Below are 26790 nucleotides of genomic sequence, written 5' to 3'. Positions count from 1 at the left end.
GCCCCTGCCCCAGCCCAAGCCTGACCTTCTCAAGTAAACTGGAATGGGACAATATGATATGGTGACTCACCAGCTTTGAGAACATAGGGGATAGCCCAGAACTCGGATGCAGATGATGTGGGTATGTTTGCCCACCTATGTGGGGCAAATCACCTGTTACCTGAGATCCTCAGTTTCTTCATCGGTGAAATGGTGCTATTATGCCTATCTAGAGGCTTTATTGTAGTGAACAAGGGGTGTAAAATGTTTGTCCACTGAAAGCCCCATGCAGAGATAATGCAGGTGGTTATCATTTCTGATGAGAAGATGCAGGGCCCCAAAGGGAAGTTGCTTCCCTGCAGGACCAGACTGAAGACAGTCTCATGTTCTGAAACTTCAAACCCATGTCCAGGAAAATGTCAAGTCGAATCCCCTGCCCATCCCCAGGCCCTTCTGCTCCCTCCCACACTGTGAGCACTGAAAGCCTGGAGCAGAAAGGAGACTCCGATACCCTCTAATATTTTATGCCAGAGGGTCTTGAAGGCAAGAGGCAGCATCTGTTTTGGCTCCAAACTCTCCAGCTTCTAGCCTAGAGTGGGCCACACCCTGCACACTCATGTAGGGTGAAGGAATGAATGAGTGTGTGAGTGAGTGAGTGAAGGAAGAAGCCCCAGGGCTGTCAGTAGGTCCAGACTTTGCCTCCTGACCCGCAGGCTCCCATCTGGGCCTCCCAACCTTCTCAGATCCCCCACCCTTCCCTTTTCATAGCCGTGCATGACACCAGTGGTACCAAAAAGGCAAACTGGACTTTATTATAAAGTTGGCTACAAAGTCACCGCAGCACCACGCAGTGGCCACCTGGGCAGGCCCAGGCAGTCTGGCAGCCGGGTGAGTCCCGCACCAAGTACACGCACTCGTGCAAGCACACGTGTGACAGCGGCAGGTCTGCCTTCCTCCATCGGAAAGGAACGTAGCGTCTCTTCGCGCCCCCCACCCCAGGCGCGGGGCGCAAAAGTCACAAGAAGGGCCGCCAGGGCGGCAGAGTCCATCGGAATTGAAATCCCGTTACTGGTGTGTAGAGAATTCTACGTGGGTGTCAAGAGCCCCTGAGGGCACAGGCTGGCCCAGGTGGGCGCTGCCTTTCCCCCACCAAGGCCCAGGGGTGGCTTGGCCCCCAGGAGTGGAGAACTGGCCCAGGCCCATGGGGTAGTGCGGGGGGTGGGGAAGTGAGACTCCCCCATTCTCCGCTTGAAATCCCATTCAAGGAAACTCACTACGAGTGAATACAGATTGAAATGGAAACTGGGATTGCTTGAAGTCTCTAAATTTTAAAAAGAAGCTCCCCTCCCTTGCCCTCCCACCTCCCCCCCCCAAATCCTGCAGGGCCTGGAGAATCAGATATATCCCCCTCCGGCCCCCAGAATCCCCCCAACATTCCCGGGGGGGTGGAGAGCGGCTCCACGTCTTGATGACAATATGCCATACTTGACGACGTTAAGTCACAGACTTATTCAAAACGTTGGTTCCCCTCCACTTCCATCTGCAGAGAGAGAGAGAGAGAGATGACAGTCAGTAAGGTCATTAAGAAAGATAGGTTGAGGATGTGGCACGCTATTGGCACATAGTACAGGCTTCAAATATGTTGGTCCAACGGCTGTGTGATCACCAGAGACTCAGCAAGATAGGGAGCAATCTGAGTGGATGGAGTGAAACTATGACTGTAGTTTTGGAAAGGATGGAGCCATGGGCAAGGAGCCTCCGATGGGCCAGGGGCTGAGTTTCACTCTTTCCCAAACTTTTACAAACTCTTGCTCTGTATTCTCTTTAAGGAGCAAGAATACTGAGATAGAACTCTAATCCCTCTTCCATCAATTTGTTGTATGATCTGAAGCAAGTTTCTTTAACCCTGGGACTTTGATTTTCTTCACCTGTGAAATGGGTGGTGATGGCTGATCTAGGTCCTCAAAGAGTTAGGAAGCACAAGGCATTAACCAAGGATTCTCTAGTACTTTATGCAGCATCCCTGACCCCTGCCCTCTAGGCCTACTGGTTCAGAACTTCTATGCTAAGTTTTTTTTACTAGTTCTTATCTTCACTGCTACCTTGGGTAGCAGGTGTCATTATCCCATTAATAAAATTAAGGTACAGAAAGGGGAATTTTTACTCATCTAATTCTTGGCAGGACAGGGACTTGAGTTGCTGAACATTTTGGCTGGACTCACCTTCATGGAAGCTGTCTTGAACTTGGCTCTGGAGTTGATGCAACTCATCAGTAAACCCATCGTAGGGGAATGCTGAGACACCTGTCTCAAAGGCGGTTTCGTATGTGGCCAGGTCCTCCAGGAAGCTGTGGTCTTCTGGGGACAGGTTGTTGCAAGGCGATGAGGCCCCTCCTGGGACCGCTGCCTCAGGATCCCCTGAACTCCATTCCCCATTGGGGTCTGGGGTAGAGAGATCCATGAAGATGTCTTCCACGGGCGTCTCTTCCAGGAATATGTTATCGGGGTCAGCCAGGAAATCCAGCTCCTGGCATTTCCAGGGTTTCAAGTCCAGGCTGAGCACAGGGGGACCAGCCCCCGGCAGGGACAGGTTGGAGTCCAGGGGCTCCAGACCTCCAAGTGGCTCCAGCCCACCCGTGCCAGCCTCAGCTGAGAAGGGCCTGTCCATGCCCTGAGCCAACTGGCTGATCTGCTGGATGAGGCGGTCTATCTCATTCTGCTCCTTCTCAGAGTAGTGGAAGAAACTCTGCTTGACTGGAGAGGCCTCAGGTGTAAGCAGGCCTTCAGGCACCAGAGGGACGTCCACAGAGAGGGGGCCCCGCAGCTGGGCTAGGGCCAGGAGCGTGCAGTCCCCATTACCAGGGCTGCTAGGACTTGGGGGCAACTTCTCATAGAGAAAACTGCATCCCTCCTGGGTGAAGTAAGTCTTGGTAGGATTGGGGCTCAGTTGCTCTGGGAAAGTTTGGCTGGGGCTGTTGAGGTGTGCTTGGAATGCTGTGCTGGGAGGAGTCAGCTGCTCATGGGCAGGGCTGCCCAGAGACTCTGGGAAGGTGGCAGTGCTGGGAAGCAGCTGGTCTGGAAAAGCAGACGTGCAGGGAGTCAATTGATCTTCGTAGCTTCTGGCTGAGGTTTCGGTCAGCTGGCCTTGAAGTGGGCTAGTCAGTGGATCTGGGAAGGTTGCACTGCTAGGCGTCAGTTGATCAGCAAAGGTTGCGGTGCTTGGAGTCAGCTGTTCTTGGAGAGAGCTGGACGGAGTGGACAAGTGGGTCTGGTAGGGCTCATGGAGGCTGAAGAGGAAGGCACAGCCTCCCGGCTGGTGGGGTGTGTAGGGTGGGGTGCACACAAGATCCTTGCTCAGGTCTGCTTGAAGAGAAGGCTCAGAGCCAGACGGGAATGCCAGGTAACTAAAGCCCAGCTCTTTTTGGGATTGGGGAAGCTCTTCTGATGTTGAAGCAGCACCCAGCTCTGGAGCGCTAGGGAAATTGGTGCTTCTGGGAGGCCCCAGGGCTGGGGTGAAGAGTGGGTTGGGGCTGGAGCACTGCTCTTGGGGGAGGATGTTCTCAGGGAACGAGGGAAGCATGGTTGGGGTGCCCAGGACATAGGCTGCCTGGGTGTTTTCAGAGTTCAGTTGCTGGCGGAGGCTCCAGGCTTCCGTGTCACTGGAGAGGAGAGAAGAGGCAGATGGTAAGGGTCTGGTGGTCTTTCCCAGAGAGGTTCCCTGATTTGTGTCTCCTCTATGTCCACCTCAGCTGTCCTCCAAGCCCCTGCCTTGCAGCTCACCTGATTGGGTAGTTATTAGCAGTAATGGGGCCCTCTGGACCTTCTGAGTATAACAGGCAATAAATCCATGCCCAGCCTCCAGGCTTGGCCTGCAGTCTCACGACCATCTCTGCCTGAATATCTCCACTCTCAGCCACTGAAAGGAAAGAAAAGATACAGAGTTAGTATGCCCATAAGGCAACACCACCTAAACTCCCCCCTTGCTGACCTCTCCACTGAATTGGGATATCGATGACATCTCTATTTCTGACTACCCTGACCTGCACCACTCAGCTCCCCACCTTGACCTCAGCACTTGGAGTCCCCCAGTTCTGTTTCTATTCTCACTTTGAGTCCTTACCCTAAAGTTCACCCTATTTTTTTAGTATCCAAAATTGTTGGCCTCTGGAATCTCCCCAGCATAAGTCTTGACCACAGTCTCCCATCACCTTTCCCAGCTCCCTGTCTTGTCCCCAGGCTCTCTGGACACTCACACAGGCGGTAGTGTTGAGCAGAAGCGTGGGCCAGGTCCTCGGGGTGCAGAAGTCCATACCATGATTTACAGAGCAGTTCACTGCGCTCAAAGCCCAGGTAGATTAGGACACTGGGAAGGTGGAAAGGGTGAGGTCAGCTTTCTGTTTTCCCTGCTTTATACCCAGGCATCTCACTCCCTCCCAGGTCCTCTGTCCCCTTACACCCCATCTTCCCTGCCCCTGACTCCAGAATCTAGGGTCCCCTCATCTCTGGCTTGCCTTCCTCCTGGAGTCTGAACATTTTGGGGCTTACCTCTCGGAGATGTCCAATAGGGCCAGGTCCTTAGCATGACGGCTCTGGAACATGGCCAAGAAGAGTGAGGCAGGGCCTGGGCCAGGACCGGGACGAGGTCTTGGCTCCAGTGGGGCACAGAATGCTGTGAAAACAGGGTTTCCTGCCCAGTAGGCCCCAGGTGGATGAGCATGGAATCGGCCTCGAATAAGCACTAGTTTGTTTCCTGCACTCTGGCGCCTGAGAGACTTGGAGGTGTTGAAGCGACAGCGGAAGAGACGATCTAGGTAAATGAAAGAAAAACTGGTAAGAGGGTGGATGGTTGAAAGACAGAGCAGGTGGGGAGGAGCAGGGAAGCAGGAAGGAGATTTGATTGAGGGAGGAAGAAAGGAGTTCTTACCAGTGTCCAGGGCAGAGGGCAGGGTGAGCTGCTGGCGCACAGTTAGGTGGTCAGCTGGGTCAATGATGTCGTAGATACTGTCACCCTGGGCAACCAGGTCCACCTGGAGAAAGGTGAAGAAGAGATGAGATGACATTTAATGAAGGCAGCAAGGGCCAATCCTTGGCACATAGCATCTGTCAGGGTATAACCCCTCCCTCCTCAGTAATTCTCAGACTCTCAAAAGTGGAAAGCTCATTGTGTCCATTTTGTGCCCCAGCCCAAACTGAGAGGACCCTCACCACTCACCATGGAGTGGCCCAGATGTTCGCTCACGCTCTCAGACAGATATAGCAGCTTCCCCTCAGCTGTGAACACAAGTAGAAATCCAGGTAGTGCCGCCACTATGTCTTCAAGCTCTTGAGATGAGAGAAGTCCTGTGGGGCCCGCCAGAGGAGTGCCTGCAGGAAGAAGACATCGTGGGTCAGGAGTAAAACTGGGAGGCAAACTGTAAGTGAGGAAGGCATGGACTGAGTTTCAGAAAACCCAGAGGAATTTTTCAAGAACCTGCTTCTGTACACACCTGTTGACCCGCTGCCGACAGCTCTTGCCCAGGGAACCTGTTGCTGGCTCTCCCTAGCCAGAGAGCCCTTTGACTTCTAAGTCAGAGCTGGGTCTTTCTTGGCCCAGAATTACAGACCCACGGACAGCGCTCAAAAGCCGACTGGGCGTTCAGCACCGCGGGCAGCGCCTTGCACCGGTGAGGCTGTCAGCACCACGGACAGAGCCTCAAAAGCGGCAGAAGAGCCCGCTTTCCGCATAGAGAACGGTGGATGCACTTGCCCGGATTCTGGTGACTCCATCCCTGCAACTTCCCGGGCTTCCCTCCCCGGGCTCCTGGAGCGCCTCTGCGCTTGTGGGAACTAGGGCCATTCTGTCCTGGCTCTCCTCCTCCCGTAAGTCTGGCACCGGGGACCCTATCCAGGCTCTCACCCTCATCCAGAACTAAGGTGAGGTCTGAACAGAGCTCATGAGGAAAAGTAGGAAGTCCTGAGTTCCCCAAGTCTCCCTTCTCTCCCCAGCTCTCCGCCACACTGCCCCAGACATGCAGCAGTCCCCGTGGGTTCCCTTAGCTCCATTGCCCTCGGTCTCCAGCAGCCCCAGTTTGCTCACCTCCAGCGAAGAAGACGCCCTTGCGGGTGTAGATGCAAGCAAGACTCATAATGTGCAGGTAGGACAGCCGGACCTTGTCCGCTTCAGCCAGAGGCAGCAGCTCCTTGAGGTTCCGGATCTCAGCGTTGATCTGGTCGCGGCGCGCCTTGGAGGCGCCCTTGGTGGAGCGGTACATGACTAGCGGCTGCAGAGCTCCAGCTCCGGTGCTCCGAACACCTGCGTTCCCGTCCCGACGCACCGGTGGTTTCTATCTTCTTGCTTCCCCGTCTCTCGCTCAGGCTCTCTCTCTCCTTCTCTCTCCTCTCCTGGGCTCCGCTCGGCTGCGCTGCCCCCGTCGCCTGCTTCGTTCCGCCTTATATAGCTCCTGCTAGGCGTGGGGGGCTCGCTTTAGAGAAAGGGGGGGCGAGAAAGCAGGAGGTTGGGCTAAGCAAGCTGCAGCGGGAGCCGCTGGCTGGGGAGGGGGGAGAGCTCCTCCTCCCTCCCTGGCTCCCGACGTCATCCCATGACGTAGAATGAGAGCGGGAGGGGGGACGGGAGGAGGGGGAGAACGGAGGCTGCGGAGGGGGCCGTGGCTGGCGGCAGCTGAGCCGAGAAGCAGGCGCTGCATTAAGAAAGCCTGAAAGGGGGTGCAGGGACCCAGGGGTCCAAATGTGTTCAGCTGAGGGAAGGGACAGGGCAAGGGTTAAGGCGGCCTGAAGCCCCTGGCAGGAGAGTCTGTAGGGGGGAGGGAGGGACTGTTTTCAACAGATTTTTCTAAGGAGATAAGGAAATGGGGGAGGAGCAGGGTAGTATACAAATTCCTATTTGCCAGACAAAGGTCACGTTCATATGTGGGAGAAGGACCCTCCTTGGCCTCTGCGGGATAGGTCGCAGCCGGGGTTTCTCTCTAGGGATTACTCAATCTGGGATTCCCTTAGTCACTTTCAAAGAACAAATCTCCTCCCCCCACCCTTTCGAAATCCGGGCCTTGGCATTTAGCAGGGGGGATTACATGGAAGTCTAAGTCTCTAGGGTGGGGTGAAAAGGGGGTCCTGAGGAAGAGGGACCAGTTGAATTTGGCCTTGGTTCTATTTTCCCACAGCCGAGAATAGGAACACCAACACGAACGCTGCAGTCTGCAGTGATTCTCGGTTTCCCTCTCAACTAATTAACTGCAGCCACTAACAGGGGAAACTGAGGCAGAGTCCCAGGGCACCATGAGGATCTGGGTTTGCACCTAGGTATCCCTTCCCCCACCCCGTTGCCATCCCCCAAAGCGAGCGGTTCCCCCCGCCCGACTGCAAGCCTCGGTCTCCCGCGGGCCGGGGGCGGGGGCGGGGCCGGGGGAATCCCAGCTCCATATTAGGACAGGAATCCTCCGGCGGCTGCCGCGGCGGCGGCGGCGGGCGGGGCCTGGCTGCCTCCGCACCGCTCCGGAGGGCTCCCCCCGTCTCTGGCGGGGAAGATGGGGAAGCAGCAAAGCAACGAGGGGGCCGTGCTGCACCCTCCGAGATCCCCGCACCTGCCAGGGACCCCGTAACTCCGTCAAGCTGTCCTCCATACCCCTCTCCAGCCCCCTCCCCATCTTCGGCGCTAGGGCTCCTTGTTTTGTCTCTTAACCTTCAACTCTCCACATTCTTCTCCCTCGGCCCCGACTAGTTTCTGAATCTCATTGCCTGCTTGGTGGTCTGTCTCAGCTTTGTGCGCCCCCCCCCAAAAAAAGTTCCCCTTCTGCTCTCTCGAGACTCCCTTTCGTCATCAGTTTTGTCTCCACATCATGCCACCTTTGCCCTCTATCTCCTTTTTTCTTTTTTTCTCTTTTCAGCACAAATGATTGCTCTCTACAGGGGCTGAGGGGCGCCTTTCTTTCCCCTAGAATCCCATAAAAGGAGAAGGAAGTCGGATAGGGGACATTTTATGTGAAATCTTATGGTAGAATAAGGATCTGTGTGAAATCACTAAGAGGCTGAAAATAAGACCACTTAAAAATTGGGGGAGAGGGATTGGCCTGATTGTAGAAAGTCACATAGGAAGGATGGGCATAAACTTTGACATCAAGAAGCAAAATTTGGGGTCAAGGGACTCCTCCTCCCATGGGAAAGGGTGGTGGCAAGAGAGGCAGGGTAGGAGCAGAAGACAGCTGAGGAGAAGGGTGTCTCAGAAGAGGGTGTCTGGGCATCCAGTCGTGACCTTTTGTGCCATTTTGGCAGAGTTTGAAGCCATCTTCATCATCCATCCTGTGTTCAGTGGCACGACTGAGATGAAGGGAAGAGGTGTGTGTCTGTCTGTCTTCCACTCTCTCTAACCCTATTTACCTGGATTGCAGAGAAACTGTTCCTTCAGGAAGTACATTCTCTGTTCCATTTCCATCTCTATCTGACCCCTGATGAACCCACTCACCCCTTCCTCAAGCTTCTGTTTGGACAAGCCCTTGATCTTTGGACCCCATTCTTGTATGAAAATCCAGAGCATTGTTCTTGTTTTCTTCACCCACTGATGCTTTAGCCTTGGCTGGGAGACAATCTTAGTACCCCTTTCTACTATAAAAACTACCTGTTTGTCGGGTCCAGCCAGTCTCCAGCGAGCTGAATAGAGCCGCAGTGAAAGAATAGGGCACTGACCGCTGTCCATGGTTCTGAAAAAAATCACCCAGGGAAGTAATTTGGCCATGGTCCGCCCGGACATCAAAGTAGAGCTTGAGTTCACACAGGCCTCAGAGTGAGGCCCCAGTTAGCAGTCCACTTGTCCTCCGAGGATGAATATGGGAGGGGGTTTTAGGGGCCCAAGGTTTCTGAGCTGGAGGAGTAAAATAAGCATGAGAAAAGAACTAGCTCAAGGGAAGAATCCTTGCATTTTTCCAGGAGAATGGGCTGGGGGGGGAAGGCCCTCTGAAAGGAAAGAAGGGTCTAGAAAGGGACAAGGGAGGAGGAAGAGAAGGGCTCATCTTATTTCACCCACTCTAATTCAAGTTGAGAAGCTCTGTATGCCCCAATGTCTCCTCTCCCTAGGCCAGCTCCCACTCCCCTTGCCTCCCACCTCCGTGAAGCTATTTTTAACTGTGCAGAACCAAAAATAGCTTGGCAGCAGCTTCAGGCCGTGGGAGAGGAGCTATTTATATCACCAGTGACGGTTCCAAAATAGCAAGCAGGAGGAGGGGGGCGGCTGGCACGCTAGAGAGCTCCTGGCCGCTGCTAAAAATACTGGCAGTGTGAGTCATCCTGGCCTGGCTGAGTCACCCCTCTCTCCCCCCCTCCCTTGAATCGGCAGGCAGAAGCAGCAGAACAGAACAGGCTAAGAATTGGAAGCTTGAGATGGGGGAGGTATCAGAGCCCATTGGCTATGGGGAAATGGGCAAGAAGTGAATTAAAAGAGGGGCTTTGGCTGCAGTGCCTGGGTGGCTCAGTCCATTGAGCATCTAACTCTTGATCTCAGCTCAGGTCTTGATCTCAGGGTGGTGAGCTAGAGGCCTGTATTGAGCTCCACGCTGGGTGTGGAGCAAACATAAAAAAATAGGGTCTTAGGGGTGAATGTGTAGAAAGAATGGGGGGAGCAGGAGCCACCCAGCTAAACCCACTGTGTGAGCCTGCAGTATTCTCAGCTATGCACTGCTGTTTAGGGATGCTTGGAAAATTGAAGGAAGGAAGCCAGACTGAGGATGTGCATGTGTTGGTCTGTCCATTTGACCGTGACTGTATTTGTATGTTTGTGTCTGTCTGCATGTGATTTGTAACTGTGTATCTGTATCCCTGTATATCTATGCATTTGCCTATGCCTGTATCTATGTCTGTCTTTGTAAAAAATGTCTACCACTTCTTGTGTTGTGTGTAGTTCTATGTTTGTGTATGTGTTCATATGTTTGCAGCTTTCTGTATGTCTCCCTGTCTGTCTGTGTGTTTGTTTCTATATGTGAGTCTGCTCTGTGTCTTTCTTTCTCAGCATCCAGTGGAGAATGTGAATTTGCATGCATCCCCAACCTCAGTGCACCTTCTGTTGCCCTCTCTGATATCACTTGTTGGACTCTTGCACGACCTATGCCTTCCCTCTCTCCACCCAGCATCTTCCTTTTTTTCCAACCCTTGACCCCCAACCATTTGTTAAAGTGTCTGTTTTGCATGCAATCTCTAGTAAAAAGATGGAGGAAGGGAGCCCCGTATGACCTCTCCCTTTTCTCTTGAATTATCCTGAATCCTCTCTGGCCTGCAGGAGTAAGTGGTTTTCCATCGCTCCATATTTGGGGAGCTAAGGGAAGAGAAGGGCTTTCTTTAGTTCTAAAAAAAAATTCTTGGTGTGGGCACAGGCATGCGCAGTGCACACACACACATACACACACAACTGAGAGAGAGAATGAGAGAGAGAAAAAAATATCAAGGTCCCTTCTTTACTGAGACAAGCTCTTTGCATCTGTTGCCATGGCAACCCGCCCACTCCTTCCCCGAAAAATCACCAAGAAGAGGTGATGGCATTGAGGATGGATTGGCTGATTTCTTTCTTTATTATTTTTTTTTTGAAAAAGGTCTTTTTATAGCAAGAACAGGCCGTGAGATCCCCTGCCCCTGTCTTGCATAGCTTTACTGGGGACCTAGAGAGACATCACCCCTCAACCATTCTCAAAGAGAAGGTGTATCTTTTCCAGAGATTTTGGGGATGATGGACTCCTGGGAGGGAGATGGAGGGTGACTGGGGCTGGGGGTCCGCTTCTTTAGAACAACATGGAGACTCCTGGTTAGGGGTACTTTTCTGAATACTTGGGGCAAAGATCTTTACAAAGAGTTGTTGAAGTGTATCCTGTCTTACCCTGGACAAATGTATTTATGATGAGAAGGAGAAAGAGAGAGGAAAGGAGGGAGAGAGGGAGGGAAGGAGGGAGTGGGGGGGTAGAGAATCATTTTATGGGTCTTCAGAGCAGATGACAAGGTGCCTAAGGATCCAAGATCTCAGTGGTGGTCAGAACAGACAGGTGGACACAAGACGGCTCAATAAAGATCCATTAATGCAATTGATGGTGCTGCGAGTCACTACCAGATTACAGTTGTGGCTACTTGACGTGCACCTCAGGGAAGCTGGGGTCATAGGTAAATGATCTAGGGATCACTGAAGCTCACCTTTCCTAACTTTGAGTCTCAAAGGCCTCCTCTAAAGCCTGGCCACCAGCCACTGCAGCCACATCACTTTCTCAAGTGAACTGTAGCCTCCTGCCAAATGACTGGATGGTGGAAAAGAAGGGATTCCTCGTTTCCTCCTGTGCTTGGCTTGCTACAGAAATGGGGTCACTTGAGGCTGGAAGTTGGAAAGCCAAACTAAGAATCTGACTCTGAGAAAAACACCTCTTCCTTCCAGTGGACTGCTGCCACCCTTAGCAGGCAAGGGCATGGCCTTGGGAGGGGCGTTAGCTCTACCTGAAGTGATGGAACAGAGAAATGGAAAGACTTGAGATTTGCTCTGACCTGTTAGACCAATTCTCATGGCAAATCTAACTCATATTGTTATAGTCATTTGATAGATGGTGAAACGGAGGATCAGAGACAGATAACAACTTACCCAAAGTCACACAGCAAGTCATTGATGATTCTGGGCCTTAAGTCTAGTTCCTGCTCCCAGCTCTTTCTCTTGCACTATGGGGTACAGCAGGGGTCTGCAGACTCTGGCCAGCATGCCAAATCTGGCCCACTGAGTGTTTGTGTAAATAAAGTTTTACTGGCACATAGCTATGTCCATTTGTTTATGTATTGTCTATGGCTGTTTTCACCCTATAAGGGCAGGGTTGAGCAGTCACAACAGAGCAATATGGCTTGGAAAGCCTAAAATATTTACAAACTGACCCTTTGCAGAGAAAGTTTTCCATCTTTTAGAGTATGATGAGTTCACACTGGGAATATTTCCACCTGTCTCTCTCTTTCTCAGCCATAAGCTCTCTGGGCCCAGGGCATACCAAGCTGTCATTTTATCTCCCTTTACTCTTCCAAATACCAGAAAGCAGTAATATCCCTATACTCCTCAAGGGAGGAGAGATTGGGAAACCTCATGGGCTAAGCTCCTTACTAGCTTCTAGCCCCTGTGGAGTGTCTCCATGCAGGAGTGATGTTCCACTTCCTATTACCATGGCAACAAGAGTTAGAGTTGGCAATAAAGAGTCAGGATACTCCATTCCATCCTTACCCCAACCCCAGTCTCAGGACTACATTTTGGGAAGGGGGGTGCCCCATAGTTGGCGATTAAGGTATTTTCAGGAGGACAGAAAGTCCTGATGGGAAGAAAATTATGGTATTATGGGGTCTTAGTCCTCCTGGAGTCTTCAGTCTAACCAAGGGGAAGAATCTTTATGCAACTTCTCAGAGGGGTTTAGTAACTTGCTCAGGGTCACACAGCTAGAATGAGATGATTCTAAAATTAGAACCACGTTTCCGGATTTCTATTTTTTTCCATTTTTTAAAAGATTTTATTTATTTATCCGAGAGAGAGAGAGCACAAGCAGGGAGAGAGAGAAGAAGGCTCCTTGCTTGACGTAGGACTAGATCCCAGGACCCTGGGATCATGATCCGAGCCAAAGGCAGATGCTTAACCAAATGAGCCACCCAGGCGTCCCTATTCTTCCCATTTTTACAAGACCGTTCTGTTGACTTCTTGGGTTTGAAACCACACCAAAGTTTTCTAGCAGATTCCCAAGTACCTCCCCAGGCCCAGGTCTAGGGTTCACCAGTCTGTGGAGTAAAAGCATAATCTTTATGTAGAGCTGGTCTGAGCGAAGGCTGTCTTGTCTTCAGCTGCATCTTAGCTGCCTGTTTTCTTTCTCTCAAGGCCTTTTCATTATGTGATCACTCCCCCAAGCTACTTGCACAGGGAGATATTCAGAACATTTTATCTATTTATGGTTATGAAATCAACAAATCTCATGTGAAGAGGGTACATGCTGGCACCCACACATTGAGACGGTCAGAGCCGGGTGAGTGGGCTGAGCCGAGAAGGTGAGGGACATGGAACCATGCAGTAGGTGGGAAGGGGAGAGTGTAGCCAGGTGGGAAAAGACAAAACTGCTCTGGGCAGGGACCTGGAGGCACAACTGAGAAAAGGGGCCACAAGTAATACAACGAAGAGCATGTCAGACCTGTCATGTTCCAAGAGGGGGGCCAAATCAATCACCTAAAATGTTCTTTGAATCCAGAGCAGGGACCCAACACTCCTGTAAGCCCAAGGAGTAGAGAGGAGTTCGGGAGACTGGCCTTGCCCTTCAGGAGCTGGAGGTCTGGAGGAGGAGACAGAACTTCCACAGTTCATTTATTAGTTCAACCCAGTTTCAGAGTTTTCTCCACCACTATCACCCCCTGACCCCCCCCCACACACACACTGGTGAATTCCTCCTTGCTCTGCTCGTCCTCTTGTTGGGTCCGGGGCCTTTCCCCAGTGCCCCCACAGCCCTCCCCATTTCCTCATCAGTGCATGTCTCATCCTGTATTATCATTGCTTGTTTACTTGTCCATCTCCCCACCAGCATCTCTGTCTGTTATCCGTATTCTCAGTATCTAGCATAGGACCTGGCCCAGAGCAAGGCCCCGCGTATGTATTTCTTTCATGCACACACATCTGAGCACTGGGTTTTTGTCAGGCTCTGTGTTAGGCACTGGCGATGCAATGTGTGGAAACACAGGCCTGGTCTTAATTTCACAAATCATCCAGGCTGGTGGGAGAGTGGGAACTCCATGAAGCCACTGAAGCCACAGCCGTGAAATGACTGCTGTGAAGAAGACATACAGAGTGTGTGGGGAGAAGCTAAATGAGGACTGACTGAGCCCGGGGAGTTCAGGGTGGCCTCCCTGAGGAGGTGTGATTGAGCTGAGCTGCTGGATGTCTGGTCGAGCTGTGACGTGCTGTGTGGGGTAGGGTAGACAGAGGAATGCAATCATAAATGAGACCCCAGACGGGGACAGGTAGCCACAGAAGAAGCCATCACAGCCAGAGGCTGTGTTAACAGGTATGGGGAGTGAAGGTGAAGACGGGGCAGCCTCTGCTAAGGGCAGCTGAGCCCCCACCTTGACCAGGAGGCTTGGCTCCTGTGCTATGGGCAGGACTGTGAGGGGGCTGTGGGGAAAGAGCCAGTAAGTCCTTTGTGGAAAGGCAGGTGAGTGGGAGGGATCCTAAGGCTCAGAGAGACAGGAGAGGGTGAGGGTCCAGCGAGGGGCCCTGGGGTGAGATACCCATGTGGAGTCCTGGCTCCTTCACACCGGGCAAGTGACTTAACATCTCATGACTCAGTTTACCCATATGTTAAATAGGGATGTGAGGAGAATAATAGCTCCTACATCAAAGGATTGATGCAAAATTTAAATGACTTAAATCATTAAAGCACTTGGAACGATGCCTGCCACATAAAAGGAACACAATAAACGTTGAATGAAGGAATGTCAGTCATCATTATTTTACCTTTATGAGAAACAGAATGTTGAGCAAGGCTCTGAAAACATGGCATGTCCTGCTTGGGGAGATAGCACAGGCTCTGTTGCTCTAAGTGTAGAAACAGAACCTGGCTTTTTGTAGCCTTGGCCCAGCCTGGTCTCAAAGAAGCAGATGGGCTGGGTCAGGCTAGGGGCTGAGGCAGGTCCAAAGAAAAAGATGAAGATGACAGCTGGGGGCCTGGGAAGGTTGAGGGATGCACACAAAATCATCCCGAGGGCTCTGGCCTGGGTCCCAGCATGATCCTTCCCCAGGTACCACCAAGTCCAGGGATGGAGGCCCAATGAGCCTTTTCAGTGCTCAGCAACTGAGTTCTCCTTGGATTTTTCTAGAAGCCAACAGAACCGAGTTCTTCCCCAAATTCAAACACTTCTGGTTTCTATCACTCCCAATTACCCCAAATTTCTCCTGGCCCCCTTCCTCTTCTGCCCCTAGGTGCCTAGGCCACCACTGGCACCAGCTTCAAGGATCTCTTTGTTATCACCTGAACACACCTTGCAACATGAGAGTTCACAGAAGCAGCACTTACCTGCAGCTTATATACCTAATGCGTGTATTACCTCATTCAAAACTCATGGCAACCCTGGGACATGTGGCCTCTCAAGGAATGGTCCACATGAGCCCAGGAGAGACTGATGGGGCTCAAGGCTGGGGTGATCATGGGAAAGCAGTAGGCCTGGGACTGACCAGTGACAGAAGGGAAGCCTGAGGAGCAACCAAGAAGACACTCCCAAGAGCAGGGGGAAGGATGGTCCCCATCCCTGGAAATGCTGGAGCTGCAGGGAGCTGGTTGAACTGTGGCAGGAAAGGGGTAGTGGCAGTTGTGGCCTGTTGACAGAGCACATTCTGAAAGCAGGAAAAGATGAACCCTGGGCAGATGGGGAGGGAACACCAGGAAGCTTTAGGAGAAAGGACCACCCGGCTGAAGGGAAAGCTCTTGAACCCCTAGCATAGACAGGGGATGAGCTGAAAGAGCCTTCTGTCAAGGATTATCAAGGTTCTGGAGCATTGGAGGTGGGCTCAGCCTAGATCTCAGTGGATCGTGTTTGATGCAGGGGGGAGTCCCGGAGAGGAGACATAGGTTCTGGTTGTAGCCCTGCCACCAGCCTACTTGGGTGTTATGCAAGCTCCTTCCCCTCTTTGGGCTCAGTTTCCCTGTTTGCAAACTTGCAGTGGCAGTGGGTTGGACCACTTGGCCTGGAAGGGACGTCCCATCTCTAGGATTTTGAGCATCTCTGGGGCCAGGGCCCAGCTGGCCAGTGCCTCCCAGGCTTTGGAGGCTGAGACCCAGTTTCAGGTGAGAAGAGCCCATGTGCCTAGTGCTAGGGTCTGGGTGGGCCTAAAGTCTCCCAGAGGACTAAATCCTCAGCCCTGGACAAGTAGGGCCGCCTTGGGCCTTGGAGGCCTGGCCTGTGTGGACATGGGTAGGAGCAAGTACTGGTCCTGACCCTGTGGTTATCCTTCTTCAAATCCAACCCATCAGAGGCTATTCTCACAGGTCTGTGCCAAGTGCACCAGGGGACTTACCATTGGAGGGGATCCAATGGGCTCCAAGTTGTGTAGAACAGACCCCCAGGTCATCCACAGAGTGGTCTGCAGAGCCCGTGGCTGAAGCAACTACAGTCTCCTTATAGTATCTTTAGCTCCAGGCTGACGGGAGGAAAACACCCCAGCAGTGTCCCGCAGACTCCCATAGAGGGATGCCACAGCCTGGGAAAATACCACATTTCAAAGAATCCCAGACTCACAGTTAGAGTGGGAGCCCCTTAGTCATCCACTTTGGGTGACTGAGGCCCTAGTACAGAGAACGGAGTGGTCCAAGTGACATAGCCGTCATTTAGTAGAGGTGGACCCTGAACCAGGTGCCTGGCTTTGTGTGCCTCTCACAGGCTGGCTGCTGGGATCAAGACGCAGAGAAAGAGCCCAGGCCAGGAGGAAGTGTTCTGGGAACTAGTCTCAACAACGCACTGACCTGCTGTGTGACCTTGGCAAATAGTGTCTCTCGGAGGGATGCCTCCGTGTCCCCTTCTGTGCATTAAAGGCTTGGCTTTGGCAATGGATACCCGTTGGAAGAGCCATTCAGGATTCCAGTGCTAACTGCTCCCAAGCAGGAACCTCTCTCCTTTGCCAGACTCACAGCCAGGCTGGGTCGGATCCACCTCTAGGTCCCCAGCCCTGGTCCAGAGTCGGGGCCCAGAGATGTCTGGAATGTATGTAGCACCTTGCGCATGTAGAGTACTTCACAGCTGTCTTCAGTGAATTCTGGTCAAACACCCTTGTGGGTGTTACAGGGAGAGTGCAGGCATCGTCAGGATTGGGCACAGGAGTCCAAAGAGCTGGGTCCACATGGCTCTGGGGGGCCTGGCCAGAGCCTGCAGGCCATGTGTCCATCCAGAAACTAACAGGTGCTTGTAAGCCGTCTGGAAAAGGTTTGGCCCCAGAAAGTTCCAGAGAACTGGTGAGCTGTAGGAAGCCCTCAATCGAAGCAGACGTTTGCAAGTAGCAACCTGGTTGGTTGGCCATAGAGTCCATGGGATCCCGAAGCTTGTCTAGAGTGATCAATGATCCAGAAAGCCCACCTAGGTGGGGACTGTCCTGGAGACGAAGAAGCAGCCGATGCCATGCTGGAAGAGGAGCTGTCTGGCTCTGCTGCTGGGCACAGGGCAAGGGCCAGAGGCTGACACACTGTGCCAGCTATACTCAAGGTTAAGGAACACGAACTGACCTCTGGCTAGGAAGTCCGCATCACTGGGCTCCGGCTCACCTCTCTCCAGGAACACGCCATGTGACCCTGGTCAAGTCACTACTCTTCTCTGAGCCTCAGTTTCCCTTTCAGTTTAATGAGTGGGTTGAAGAAACTGGTCAGGGGCCTTCCAGTAAGATCCTAAACGGACCCCAGGCTGAGCCTGAGGAGAAAAAGGCTAAGGCAAGGCAGGAAGCTGGAGGGGGCGTGGATCTCCAGAGACCCTGGGTAGCCCCGCGGGCAGTGACGTTCTCACCTGGTGTTTTCACTCTGTGGCCTTGTCCAGAGAGGATCCCCAAACGCGCTAGGCCTGGCATCTTGTTTCCTTCCAAGGCTCCTATGGAAGAAGAGTCTCCCCTGTTGGAGGGAAGAAGAGGGGGGCGAGGGGCAAGGGCAGGACCTCCTTTCTCCATGGTTGAAATTTCCCTAAAGTGAGTGGAGGGCGCTAGAATGGGGGTGGGGTATATGGCGCTGGGGGCTTCCCGGGCCCAGGCTCCGCGCGGGGCTAGCGGCTCGGGGGCGGGGGCAGCTCCCGGGCTCTAGCGGAGCCGCCACTCCGCCGGTTGCCTTTAAAAGGCGCCAGCGCGCGCGCATCAGCAGAAGGGCTGCGGCTCTCTTCCAAAATAGGCAAGAATTGGGAGGCCGCGGGAGACAAGCTGCTAGCAGCGCAGACGTCACCCGGGGCCTCCCTCCCCCCCTCACCACCCCCGCCTGCATCACGTCTCCATGGCAACGGCGTACCGCGGCCGCAGATGAATGAGCTAGAGCTAGGAGAGGAGGAGCGCGCAGAGACAAACGCTCCCTCTTTCAGCGCCTAGGCGGCCCCGGGGAAGGGGATGCAGATCTGGCACTAGGAGGAAGGGGGCGCCCTCATATTCAAAAAGACTCCAAAACTCATTCATTCCCAAATGATCCCTTGTCCCTAAAATCCGGAAGCTACATGGTCCCGGGACCCCTGATCCTTTGGTTCAGGGCTTCTCAAGTCTCAGGGTTCCCCTTTACCCGCATCTCCCCTCCCATTCCGTCAGCTCTCTCTGCGCCCCAAACTCTGAGGAATAATCAGACATCATGTAGCTTAGCGCCACCGCGTGGGCAGTGGTGGCACTGCTCAGTCGTGCTTGTGGCTGAGGTCCCTCCGTCTATGTTGCCCTCTGGCGTTTGCTAGTGGGAAGAGCATCGTAAGGACCCTAATTAACAAGGCACCATTGAGACATTAGTAGGTAAGGTTTAGTGAGTGCTCTTGATGTGTCTAAGCTGCTAAGCGCTTCATTTCATTCCCACAGCAACTCTGCGATTCAGATGATGATGATGATTGATTGATGATGATGATGATTACTATGACGATTTTACAGGTGAGAATAACAGGCTGAGAGAAGTCGTTGCCTAAGATCCCACAACTGTAAGGGGCAGAACTGCCACCTGAACTCATGACTGTGAAAAGCAATTGTGACCCCCTCATTTTCAAATGCATGGTCTTTGTCGATCCACCCCATAGTCTCTTGAGATAAGCAAGACAATGCTTATTAAAATTATTCCACTTTACAGTTAAGGAGACTGAGACTCAGAGAAGTGAAATGTTTTGCCCCAAGTTTCAGCAACTATGAATAGAGCCCAGGCCTCTAGGCCCCTGATCTAGGGATTTTTAGGCAGTTGGATAATGCGGAATCCAGCACAGCCCTGTGAGACCTTACCCCTTAGTAAGAGAGACTGAGGAGATAGCTCATGCAGGGCTACTCCTCCATCAGCAAATGCCCAAGGACAGGAGAGGAGCGGGGACACTCCCCCACTTCCCAGAATTTTGAGAGTTCACAGGAGCTAGATGCTTGTTTATTTCCACATACATAAAAATGTATACTGCACATCAAATTTTAGTGTCATCTTCTCAGATAGTCTTCCTACTTATGCAGGACCATTTGCACTTACCTAGTTTTGGGCTGAGAAAATGCTTCCTGGTTTCAGCTTGCTGCTCTGAAATTGACCTGCCCTATTTTCCAGTGAATAACTGTTCTCAGGTCTATTGCCTTCTTGTTTTTCCTGCAGAGATGCTGACGCCATGCCAGCCTCTGGGGGCTGTTGTTAGTTTCTTCTTACTGGCTTGTATACTGGAGCTCATGGGTAGACCTTGTTATCTAGTTTTGTTGCAAAACTTTGACCACATGATTTGATTTTATTATATAGTTGCTCTGTTTTAAATGGAGATTCAAAATCTGTGCCCCCACTGCTGCTACTGCCTTTCCCGTTATTCCTAGCTAGCCCGTTTGGGGATGCCAAGGGTTTGAGTGTAAACCACTAAAGGGAATCCGGGGGGCTGGTAGTCACACTTTCTAAAGCTCCGTTTAACAGCACTACTGCCAGTGTGGTTTAGATCTTTCAGGCATTTACAGAGAACCATCGGCAATGGGCATGTTGTCCCCATGTGGGTGACAATAACTCCACTTACCAGATCCTGGACTTCCAAGGCTCATTGATGGCTTTCCTGTCCCCATTCAAGGGGCACCAACTCAGTCAACATCCTTCCTTCATCCTGGATGGTTTGTTGTGTTGCCATGAGCTTGTTCACAGGATTTGCTGTCATTGTGGCAATCCTGAAAGGGCTGGAAAAATCCATCCAGAAGTGATCTTTACTTAGATTTACCCAGATGTGTCCCCAAATAGCTTCTCCTAAGTGGTTTCCTACTGTTTCCTCCAGGAGGAAATGCTGGAGGGTATTGGGGTGTTCCCTCTTTTTGACCTCAAAGTTTTTCTTCCAAGGTGTATTTACAGTTGCCTACATAGATCCACTCCGCCTCTTGACATGAATGTCTTCTGGAATAGCCAGTAACTCCAGCAAGTCTACAGGATTGGGACAATTTGGGACCAATTGGCAAATTCCCTATGCACTCACCATTCCACCATTGGATTATAACCATCCATGTGTAATTTCTTACCCATCCCATTATCAGCCCCCAAGCGGCTCCCAGGGGTGTGCTCTAAGCCCCAGGTTTTAGCGTCATAGCAGTGGGGGTGGGGATAGGCACAGGGATGTGTCCTCTCAGTTGGTATTCCATAACTGTTCAGTTCTGACTTCTACCAGGCAGAGCCGTGAACCATCTCATGAGCATTTTCTTTTTTTTTTTTTTAAGATTTTTATTTATTCGACAGAGACAGAGACAGCCAGCGAGAGAGGGAACAGAAGCAGGGGGAGTGGGAGAGGAAGAAGCAGGCTCATAGCAGAAGAGCCTGATGTGGGCTCGATCCTGTAACGCCGGGATCACGCCCTGAGCTGAAGGCAGACGCTTAACCGCTGTGCCACCCAGGCGCCCCTCATGAGCATTTTCAATTGGAGCCATATAAGTAAATTCTCATAAACCAAGCTTACTTGGGAAATTTTTCACACAAAAAATCTCTGATACTGATATTTTCCACTTGCACCTCCAGACCCTCTTGCCATCTTCTCGAGCTTGCTTCGAGGGCAGGGAGGGCGATCTCTATGATGGCATCAGTGAGTTCCTTTGCCCATTTGTTGCTGGGGATGTGACCAACAAGAATCATTGGCAAGGAAATAGAAGGGTGGAGGAGAGAGAGGCAGACGTAGTTAAACTTCCTAGCTTCATCTCTGCCGGGTGACCATGGACTGGTGGCATTTCTTCATTAAAGACTACAGCCCTGGGGCGCCTGGGTGGCTCAGTCTGTTAAGTGTCTGCCTTTGGCTCAGGTCATGATCTCAGGGTCTTGGGATGGAGTCCCGCATCAGGCTCCCTGCTCGGCAGGGAGCCTGCTCCTCCCTGTCCCTCTGCCCCTTCCCTTTCCCCCTCTCATGCTTGTGTGCTCTCTCTCTCAAAAAAAAAAAAAAAAAAAAAAGACTGAAGTCCCTGTCAGGCACTTCTCTCCTTCCAGCCTCCCTCTCTAGGTTCAGGCTGACGTGTGGCCCTCTGCTACCGCCAGTCTGAGCTTGTTTCTCTATACCCACATCTTTGTTTCCCCAGGTTGAGTGTGCCATGTGCTTCCATCTCAGGAGCCTGACAGATAGCCTCCCCTACGCATCTTTCCCAGTGACTCATTGGCTTGAATTAAATTGCCTATTTCTGAACCAAAACATAATAGGAAGGAACAACAATGTAAAATGATTATAAGAAGGTAATAGAAGATTCATAAATGAAATCTAACGTAAGACAGCTGGCATCCCAATGATGAGGTTAGAAGAACATGCAATAGGAAAAATATTTAAAAGATCCAGTATCACACTTTCTGAAATAAGGATTGGCCTGTATTTATATATAAAAACTCATAGGTTGAAAAAGCATGCACGTCCTGGAGGAGGGGAGGAATCGCATGAAAGGATAGAACAAAACCTCAGCGTGAAGGTGCTAGGTGTCATGGATACAGACAGATTCCCGCTGGCATTCATGGGAGAAAAATTTGTCGTATAGACAAGCAGGAAAACATCGTTTATTCATTCAACAAATAGTGGTGGCAGCTCCTGCTCAAGACATTTGGGTTACGGTAATGTGCAAAGTAATGGTCTCTCCCTTCGTGGAGTTCACAGTCTAGTGGGGACAGAGACCAAACAACAGATACAATGAATAAGAAAATTCAAAGGTGGTATGTTTATGGAAAAAGAAATGCAGAGCAAGGTTGGGGGATTGGGAAATCCGGGGGCTGGAATTTTAAAGAGTCGTAGGGAGGACTTGTTGACAAGTCAGGAGCTCTAACGGTCGGCCATGCCCTACTGGGGCAACCAATATGCTTAATTCTTCCATGTTTACAACAAGAAAGGGAGATGTTGAGGGGCAAGTTGGGAACTTGACATTGAGTTCAAGAGGGAGGTCTGAATTGGATATATATTTTTGGGGAGACCGGTATATAAGTGGAATTTAGGGTCACAAGTCTGGGGTGAGCACGACAGAAAAGAGAGGGCTCCAAAGCCAGAAACCTGAAGAGATCAGGGAGGAGAGGGAGACTGAGAAAGAGAGACCCACTGAGGCAGGAGGAAGAGGAAGGAATGTGTTCTAGGAAGCAAGTGCAGAAAGGATTTCCACGAGGAGAGAGCAGTCTGCCAGGCCGGTTTTGAAATGAGAATAGCTGAAGTCAAAAGATGAGAACTGAGCATTTAGGACTTGGATGTCACGGGTGACCCTTTCCACGGATGGCCAAGCTGAAAGCCAGGTTGGGATGGGTTTTGGAGGGAATTGACGGGGAGAAATCGGAGATAAGGAGTATCAGCAGGGTTGTTGTTTTTTTTTTTTTCTGTAAAAAAGAGCAAAAGTAAGGGTGGTAGTTGGCAAGGGAAGTGAGATCAAAAGAGTGTTTATATGTTTTTAAGATGGGAGGAATGAACGACATGTTTATATACTGATAGAAAGGAACCAGTCGAGAGCAAACATCGCTAGAGGGAAGAGAGGAGAGACTTACCAGGGCAGAGTCCTTGAGGAGGTGAGAGCAGATCGAACGTGGAGGACAAGGGGGGAATTGGCTTCGGACGGGAGCTTGGATGGTTCAGAGAGCAAGAAGAGCAGGTGCTGGAGGGGTACAGGTGGTCTTCAAGTGGGTGAGATTCTGATTGCTTCAATTTTGTCAAGGAAGTAGGGAACAGAGTCGTTAGCTGAGAATGAGGATGTGGGAGGAGGTGACCGAAGTTTGGCTTGTGGCCTCTTCCCCCATCTTCAAAGCTAGCAGGGTAACATCTCCAAATCTCTCTCTGACCCTCACTTCTGCCTCCTTGGCCTGCCCCGACAATCCAGGATAGTCTCCCCATCTAAAGGGGAGACCCTCCCCCGATTTAATTTAATCACAGCTGCAAAATCCCTTTTTCCCTTTAAGGTAACATACCCCCAGGTTCTGGGGATTAGGATGTAGATAACGGGTTTTGCCTACCACACTTGGTAAATAATTCAGAGCATCACATTCATATTGCATATGTTGCCTTTAAAATTAAAAAAATAGGGACACCTGGATGGTTCAGTTGGTTAAGAGTCTGCCAAGATCCCAGGATCCCGGGATCCTGGGATAGAGTCCCACGTCGGGCTCCTTGCTTGGCAGGGAGTCTGTTTCTCTCCCTCCCTCTGCCTGCCGTTCCCCCTGCTTGTGCTCTCTCTCTGACAGAAGAATAAAATCTTTAAAAATAAATAATTAAAATCAAATTAAAAAAAATAAATTGAATTCTATTTCCAGATCTTTTGTGTGAAATTTAGGGCATTGATTGGGAGAGTTGGGGAACCTCAAGAACTCGAATGATAATATTTAGAAGAAATCAGAGAACGCCAAGTATCCTGAACCCCCAAATCCCATGTCAACTGAAGTAGGTACTGCCCTTACAAGGGAATGCACATTCTCTTCGTGTCTGATCGCTACTTTTCCTCGCTGACTTCAGACTTAAATTAAAGCCCTTTTCCAGGATGCCTCAGAGGAACAAGTACAAAGTCTGATGCAGCAGAAAACCTAAATGCCAAGCTTTTTGGTTACCCAGTGGTACATATTATATAAGCAAGGCAAAGTGGATGCTCAAATCGTTTATTTACCAGTTTTCAAGATAAAGAATTGGCATCTTATCATCCCACAAATGTGACTAGTTATTTTTTTAATGTTATTATGATCTCATGGTTTTAAACACATTTGATGGGCTTTAATCCATTGCAATTTTTTTTTTACATAAACTCTACCCCTAACATGGGGCTCGAACTCACAACCCAACCCCAAGATCAAAAGTTGCATGCTCTAGCAACTGAGTCAGCCAGGTGCCCGCAATAGTTATTCTTTTTTTTTTTTTAAGATTTATTTATTTGAGAGAGAAAGAGAGAGTGAGAGAGAGAAATGCAAGTGGGGGGAGAGGCTAGGGGAGACGGACACCCCGAGGAGTGCAGAGCCTGCCTTGGGGCTGGATCTCATGACCCTGAGATCTTGACCTGCCCTGGAACCAAGAGTCAGAGTTTAACTGACTGAGCCACCCTGGTACCTGCCCTTGCAATTGTTATTCTTTCTTTTTTTAATGATTTAATTTATTTGAGAGAGAGAGAGAGAGAGTATGAGCAGGGAGAGGGGCAGAGGGAGAAGCCAACTCCCCACCAAGCAGGGAGCCGGATGTGAGACTGGATCCCAAGACTCTGAGGTCACGTCCTGAGCCAAAGGCAGACCTTAATGCTTAAGGACTGAGCCACCCAGGCGCCCCCACAGCAATTGTTATTCATATTAAACTCAATTGCCCCATCTTTGGCCTCTTCACAGTGGCATCTGAGATCTTTTGAGCCTGACCCTAGCAGTCTTTGGTAGCTTTTTACTATCTGGTGTGACAAGATAGTTTAAGCTCCGGGTATTTCTGGATCAAAGATTATGCACCTTTTACATTGAAATTTTTATGAAATCCAATTTATCATTTTTTTCTTTTATAGATCATGCATTTGGTGTCCTATCTAAGAAAACTGTCCCAACCTGAAACTAATGTCACATATGTCAGTTATAGTTCAATAATAATTTACAAAAAGAAAATCGTCCCAAACCTAAGATCAAACTTATTTCCTGTTTTCATTTTATAATTTTCCTAGTTTAAGCCTTACAGTTAAGCTAGCTGTTCCGTACTCCATGATTTTGATTACAGCATGTCTGCACTCTAGATTTTTTTTTTAAAGATTTTATTTATTTATTCGACAGAGAGATAGAGACAGCCAGCGAGAGAGAGAACACAAGCAGGGGGAGTGGGAGAGGAAGAAGCAGGCTCATAGCAGAAGAGCCTGATGTGGGGCTCGATCCCATAATGCTGGGATCACGCCCTGAGCTGAAGGCAGACGCTTAACCACTGTGCCACCCAGGCGCCCCAGCACTCTAGGTTTTGTTATCAGAAACACGCACAGAGTTTTAATTAGAAATGTAAAAATGTTATTTTTATAATTTGAAAAAGGAAAATGTTCTTGATTTGATTTTTATTTATTTTTTTGAGTTCATTTATTCATCTTTTCAGTAATCTCTGCACCCAACATGTGTCTTAAACTCAGGACCCTGAGATCAAGAGTCATATGTTCTTCCGACTGAGCCAGCCAGGCGCCCCTGATTTTTATTTTACTTATTCATTATTTATTTATTTACTTACTTACTCACTTATTTAGAGAGAGAGAGAGACAGAGAGAGCACACGAGTGTGCACACGCAAGCGAGAGGGGCAGAGAGAGAATCTCAAGCAGACTCCACGTTCAGTGCAGAGCCCAACACGGGGCTTGATCTCACAACCCTGATATCATGACCTGAGCTGATATCAAGAGTCCGATGCTTAACTGACTGAGCCACCCAGGCGCCCCAATTTTTATTTATTTTTAATTACACAAGTGATGCAGGAGAATAAACCGTACTCAAAGAGCAAAAGCACAAAGGGTAGAAAGTAAAAGTCACTCTTGCACACATTGCTATTCATTCATTCGAGAAATCTGGTTAGCTGCCCATTCACATATTACTTCCACAATTCAAGATTCATTAGTCTACATACAAAAATGCTGTATACAGTACGCTGTTGACATATTACGGCAATAACTTTGCCGTTTTCCCATAGCTGCATTTTCTTATTCCAAAGACAAAAAAAATGAAAGTCTTTGTATCACGACACAGACTTTGTACGTGCAGAGGGCAACTCAGAGGAAGCAGGTCCGGGAGACAAAAGAACCGTATCTTGTTGCTCCCCAAGACTAAAATGAGAAGGCTTTCCGGTGGTGCTGACGTCTTTCCAAGGTGTTAAGAAGAAAACTGAAGTTGCAAGACAAGTCAGGAGCTTCCTCGTTATGAGTGTGCTTCCCAACGAGGTAGTAAGAGTGTAGTTGTGTGTTTTTAAATCTAATTTCAAATGATCACCCTCATGGTCCAGCTTCTTCTTCACTCTCTCCAATTAACTGAACATGGAAATAGCAAGAGAGACACATACGATGTTTTCGACATAAAATCCAGGACAGAGATGCTAACAGCTCCCAGTGAATCACCAACCTTGACTTCATCTGAAGGGCAATGGGTACTTCTCATCTGCTTCAGCTGAAAAATCATCTTGGCATGATCTCCACCTGTAAGCAGGTCCAGCCAATCACCCATTATTTTCTACTGTGTTTCTGGTGTCCTTCACAAATTCCTGTAGTTTTATCTCCAAAGGCAAAATAGATCAGTGTCATTTCAACAGATTTTAAGGCATCAAATACCAAATCATTTTGCATTGAAAGCGCTGTGCTTAAAAATGTAACTTAAGGGGTGCCTGGTGGCTCAGTCAGTTAAGTGTCTGCCTTCGGCTCAGGTCATGATCCCGGGATCCCACGATGGAACCCTGCATCGGGCTCCCTGCTCGCATGGAGTCAGCTTCTCCCTCTGCTCCTCATCCCGCTCTTGCTCTCTCTCCCTCACTCTCTCTCTCAAATAAATAAATAAAATCTTTTTAAAAAATGTATCTTTATTTCTTCGACCATTGTCGAAGCCTAGAGCTGTAAAACTAAGAAACAGCTTACTTGAGGGTTCCAGTCCGCTGAGTGGATCTTCCTTCTTTGGCAGCAGGATCTGATTGGTAACTACATACAGTCCTAACTCCATCATCTCCACGGTTTTATTAGCCCATGTTGCTAGAAATCCTATTCT

At 50.3% G+C, this 26790-nt stretch overlaps 1 protein-coding gene across 2 annotated transcripts; it reads right to left on the bottom strand.

Moving 5' to 3' along the window:
- Nucleotides 1-804: 804 nt before the first annotated feature.
- NPAS4 (neuronal PAS domain protein 4) lies at nt 805-17731 on the bottom strand. Of its 2 annotated transcripts, XM_002916612.4 has the most exons (9): nt 16006-17731; nt 6055-6439; nt 5191-5342; nt 4903-5005; nt 4524-4785; nt 4232-4341; nt 3759-3894; nt 2202-3637; nt 805-1519 (listed from the first exon to the last, which is right to left on the bottom strand). In XM_002916612.4, the coding sequence occupies exons 2-9, from the start codon at nt 6227-6229 to the stop codon at nt 1491-1493; spliced, it is 2403 nt and encodes an 800-aa protein (XP_002916658.1). In that variant the 5' UTR covers nt 6230-6439; nt 16006-17731; the 3' UTR covers nt 805-1490. The 2 variants fall into 2 exon arrangements, with proteins under 2 accessions (XP_002916658.1, XP_034501749.1); XM_034645858.1 differs by lacking the exons at nt 4232-4341; nt 5191-5342; nt 6055-6439; nt 16006-17731 and having other exon boundaries at nt 4903-5002.
- Nucleotides 17732-26790: the final 9059 nt, after the last annotated feature.

Source organism: Ailuropoda melanoleuca, chromosome 16 (assembly GCF_002007445.2).
Source record: "Ailuropoda melanoleuca isolate Jingjing chromosome 16, ASM200744v2, whole genome shotgun sequence".
Lineage (NCBI taxonomy): Eukaryota > Metazoa > Chordata > Mammalia > Carnivora > Ursidae > Ailuropoda > Ailuropoda melanoleuca.
The sequence above is the reverse complement of the archived record's forward strand: the minus strand, read 5'-3'. Positions and strand labels throughout refer to the sequence as shown.

What these genes read in the sequence shown, in the direction of transcription:
- NPAS4 (XM_002916612.4), bottom strand. Translation starts at nt 6,229, where the DNA reads ATGTACCGCTCCACCAAGGGCGCCTCCAAGGCGCGCCGCGACCAGATC. An exon ending in TGCTCAACACTACCGCCTGT is followed by an intron (nt 3,895 to 4,231) that starts GTGAGTGTCCAG and finishes CTTTCCTTTCAG; the next exon opens with TGGCTGAGAGTGGAGATATT. An exon ending in GCTAATAACTACCCAATCAG is followed by an intron (nt 3,638 to 3,758) that starts GTGAGCTGCAAG and finishes TCTCCTCTCCAG; the next exon opens with TGACACGGAAGCCTGGAGCC.